The sequence below is a fragment of the Triticum urartu genome, chromosome 4A (genome assembly GCF_056163025.1).
Source record: "Triticum urartu cultivar PI428250 chromosome 4A, HENAU_Tu73, whole genome shotgun sequence".
NCBI lineage: Eukaryota > Viridiplantae > Streptophyta > Magnoliopsida > Poales > Poaceae > Triticum > Triticum urartu.
The window spans coordinates 601,871,743-601,876,359 of NC_141876.1; the positions used below are offsets into that span (position 1 = coordinate 601,871,743).

The 4,617-nt window shown below is 44.4% G+C and overlaps 1 protein-coding gene and 1 pseudogene across 1 annotated transcript; both read left to right on the top strand.

Annotated features, from left to right (window-relative positions):
• The first annotated feature begins 689 nt into the window (after nt 1–689).
• LOC147977157 (uncharacterized) lies at nt 690–1,598 on the top strand. Its single transcript, XM_087521085.1, has one exon. It carries the CDS (start codon nt 690–692, stop codon nt 1,596–1,598), a length of 909 nt encoding a protein of 302 aa, XP_087377211.1.
• Nucleotides 1,599–2,597: 999 nt separating this feature from the next.
• On the top strand, nt 2,598–3,633 carry LOC147977158 (uncharacterized; annotated as a pseudogene).
• Nucleotides 3,634–4,617: the final 984 nt, after the last annotated feature.

Here is a 4,617-nt window from a genome sequence, read left to right on the forward strand (position 1 = left end):
TTTTACTTCCTGTGGCATGGAATCTGAACCGAAATCAACGCTGCTATTAATGGACCGCCCACGTCCCCGTGCATGCAAGAATGGATTACTGCATGCATGCCTCTTTGAATTAATGCCCAACGCTAATTAAGGACACGCACTACTACTTACTTTCCAGAAATTTCACTGTGAGGGAGTTATTGCGATGCCAGAATCACTGCATGCATGTATTGAGCATGCCTAGCGAGATGGAAGCTTGCATGCGGAGTTTAGCAATATTTATTTCTAGAGAGGCTGCCGAAGATTATGCTCGTGGTGTGAATTCCTGTTTGTGAAAGCCTATATGGCAAAATGATGACGTGGACTACCTGCATGTTAAGAAAATGCTTTGTAGTGGGGAGCAACTTCTTAAGAATGGTAGATATTGTTGAGAACCGACATCAACGAAGCGGCTTTAGCGAATCGTCGTTAGGAAACGTAGTTAGCGGTTATTAGTGTCCAAGCGCCGTACGGACGCACCTGTCCGTACAGGCGCCTCTTTGTATAGACGCCTTCATAATGCGTCCCAAATCTTGTATAAATATGTGATTCTCAATCAATGAAAGCATCAGATCATTCGTACAATCACTTTTACTTTTTACACGTTATCAGCACTGCTCTGCCAAAAGTAAGATAGAGCCATCACCGGGAAGGACAAGAAAAGGTAGGTCATGGCAGGGAGAAACCTGTCATCAGCGGCTTTCGCTTTCGCTCGCTTTATCCAAAGAGAGATCCGTCGCCTTTCCCGCACTCCTCGCCACCGTGCCGCACGTCGCCGTCATGGCCTTGGTGTAAGGAGCGGCCCACGTCGCCGCTTCTTCGCCGGGAACCACCGCCAGAACCGCCGCCGTGGATATGCAAGCCATGGCAACCACCCTGTGCACCAGGCTGGGCCTTCCGCCACGGCCACTGCTGCAAATGGAGAGATACCTGCAATGCGCCAGGCCGGGCTTTCGGCTCCGGCAGTCGCCAACGAGTACGTCGGACACGCGACTACACCAACTGTCTTCTCCATCCCTCCGATGGAGTGGTTGCTTGCAGGGCCATCGGCGCCGTTTCTCGGAGAAGAGGAGATGTTCCCTTGTGAACTCGCGCCGCCACCACTGCCCCCGTACTGCCTGCAGCACGAGTTTGGACCGTGCCCAGCGCGTGCGGGTGCACAACCGCGGCTGCCGTCACCGACGCCGTCGGATGAACTGCCGGAGCACTTCTTCCCTCCTGGATATGGTCCTGTCCCGGATCTCCCGTCTCCGACGCCGGCAGCAGTGGAAGTCCACGCCTACTCCACTGTCCCCGATCTGAACATGGCCATCAAGGAAGAAGAAGAGGAGATGGAAGTACAGGGCTCGTCGTCGACGCCGCCGCCGCCTCCTTCATCACCGGCGACACCACCCCTCCCTCCCACGCCCCCACCGGAGGCGCGTCGGATACTGCGGCAGTTCGCCACGGCCATGGCGCAAAACCGCGCAGCCGTCCGGGGCGCGTGGTCGCCGGCGGCCCTCGGCCTCACCGGCGCCCCCGGGGCGTGCAACAGCGGCGAGGGCCGTGCGGAGATGCGGGGCACACCCCGCCTCCCTTGAAGACGACGCCATGAGCAGGGAAGAGACGATGTGGTGAGGTGCTGTGCCAGATCGAGCAGAGAAGTGGGGAACGGGAGAAGCGGCGCTGTGTGGGAAACCCTCGTGCGTGCTATCCTTATCCTTCTCTCTGTCGGTGCATGGGCCAGCCCAAGTCACGTACGTTCTCACCAAACAGGCCTACAGGCCAAGAAATCCAATAAATGGCTGTTGGCGCTGTGTCGTTTCCAACAGGAAATAGCCATAGTGTATATATTGTACAGCAGCTTGTTCTTTCTATTTGAGAGTAGTATTTTATTGTATTAAGAATCTCTGCTTATCATATTCAGTACTGTATTATAAGTGTGAATATTTAGACTATGTATCGTCTAACATAAAGTTTCAGACTATGTGTACATATTCTGTATGATTGCTTCAGCATTTTATTTTAGAATATGTAGTTCTTAAGTACAGCAAATTTTATTTACAATTCATATTTCGGGATCACAAGGTAGATGAGGCATCTACTGCACTTTGCAGATTATCCTCGTTACTGAAAGATCTACATTTTGCCTATTTTGTTCTGGCAAAATGACTATCTTCGAGTGCTCTCCCAAATATGCGAATTGATGTGATTACCTCGACTATTATACAAGCAAAGCACAAGGTAACTGTGTGATCTACTGCATCAAATTGCAGACTATCCACTCTTACTATGAGGTCTACATCTAGTTATTTGACAGATGACTACCTTCAAAGTGTTTTTGAAAAATGTAGTATGGCACAAGGTAATGGATATATGAACATCTACTGGTCAAAACCAGATTATGTTCTCCATTGCTGTGAGATCTACACCACAACGGTGACTATCTTCAAAGTGCCATATACATAAAATGAGGTCTACACATATAAGTATAAAGCATCAGCTATACTTGAAAATTTTGCTTCTTTGAAGCATTTGTTGTACTTATATTTTACTCTCATAGTAAAACTAAAATTATGCATAATAATACCATGCAGGAAATGGCTGGCGTCATGAACAGAGAATTTCATGAACTTGAACTAGATGGTAGTAACTATTTACCATGGGCTATGGATGCAAAGATAGCCCTTGAAAGTCGTAAACTCGGTTCCACCATCATCACACCCATTGAAGGCGCTGGAGAAATCCCCACGGCAGCCAAATATACCGCTTTAAGTTTCTTAAGGCACCATCTCCATTCGGACTTAAAGTCGGAATATTTGATGGAAGAAGATCCACTAGTTTTGTGGAACTCTCTCAAGGAGAGATATGACCAACAAAGAGCAGTTATGCTGCCAGAAGCACAAAGAGAATGGTCCCTCATAAGGTTCCAAGATTTCAAATATGTGGCAGCATATAACTCTGCAGTTCACAAGGTTAACTCAAAACTAAGGTTTTGCAATCAAGCAATTTCCGAAGAAGACCTTATTGAGAAGACCTTGTGCACTTTCCACCCCTCAATGAGAGTATTACAACAGCAGTACCGTCAACAAAAATACAAAAAGTATTCTGAGCTCATATACACTTTACTTCAGGCTGAGAAACCATGATGAACTTCTCATGAAGAATCATCAGACACGCCCAACGGGCTCCATGCCACTCCCTGAAGCACATGCTAACACTCAGTCTACTAAAAAGTATGGGGGAAATAAAAAGAATTTCAAGAAATTCAATGGAAAGTGGAAAAGGAACAACAAGCAGAAAACATTTGGTCAATCTAAAGGTAAAGGTCATTTCAAGAAAGATGACCGAAACACCAAATCCGAGATTTGTCAAAGGTGTGGATGTACTAACCATCGTACTAGCAAATGCCGAACTCCCAAGCATCTAGCGGATTTATATCTCAAATCCACCGGGAAAGGCAAACAAGTTCATGGAAAAGCAGAAGCTCACTTCAACGCTTTACAACAAGAGAACCTTGAAGCTAGCACTTCTCAAAGCGCTCCTCAGGAAACAAGGAAGAAGGATGAAGATCTTCTTGATGTCGACAACATGATGGTGGAATACACCCAAGACGCATACGGAGATCTCATATAATCTCCACATCACTCATTTGATGTTATCAGCTATTTTATTGTAATAATGGAAGTTATAATTTGTATAACTCTAAGTAAAATAAAGTCCTACGGACGAAGCATATTATGTAATTCAGACATAATGTCATATTTATATTTATAATTGTAATATGAATACTTTGTATGTATTTATATGTGAGTAATGAATAAAATTTCATCCTAAATATTCTCTCACTCTATATAGATTTTACGGGAAGATAATCCAATGGAAGAAGAACTATGTTTGGTGGACAGTTGTACCACTAACATAATATTAAGGGAAATAAAATATTTTCAAACTCTAACTAAGAGAAAAGGGAATATTATGACCATCGCCGGCCACGATGCCTCGATTATTGGTTCAGGATGAGCCACACTCGTTCTACCTATGGGTACTACAATTGTAATTGAGGATGCACTCTTGTATCCTGAATCTACACGCACCCTTCTAAGTTTCAAAGACCTCGGATCAAATAATTTCCATCTAGAAACAATTTCTGAAAATAATTCTGAATATTTACTTTTAACAAAGAGTACTGGGTCTGAGAAACAAATTCTTGAGAAATTCCCCTCGCTTTCATCTGGATTATATTATAGTTATACAAAACCCGTTCCACATGTTGCGTACAAAATAATTTTTCAAGACCTTGATAAATTCAAGACTTGGCATGACCGCCTAGGTCATCCTGGCATAGGGATGATGAGAAAAATTATTGATAATTCTATTGGTCACAACCTTCCAACTAAAAACTTCCCTAAATCATCAGATTTTGTGTGCACTGCATGTGCAATTGGGAAATTAATTATAAGACCATCTTATCTTAAAGTAAAAAATGAGTCACTTAATTTTCTTGAACGCATTCAAGGAGATATATGTGGTCCAATTCAACCACTATCGGGACCTTTTAGATATTTCATGGTACTCATAGATGCATCTACTAGATGGTCACATGTGTGTCTATTGTCC

What these genes read in the sequence shown, in the direction of transcription:
- LOC147977157 (XM_087521085.1), top strand. Translation starts at nt 690, where the DNA reads ATGGCAGGGAGAAACCTGTCATCAGCGGCTTTCGCTTTCGCTCGCTTT.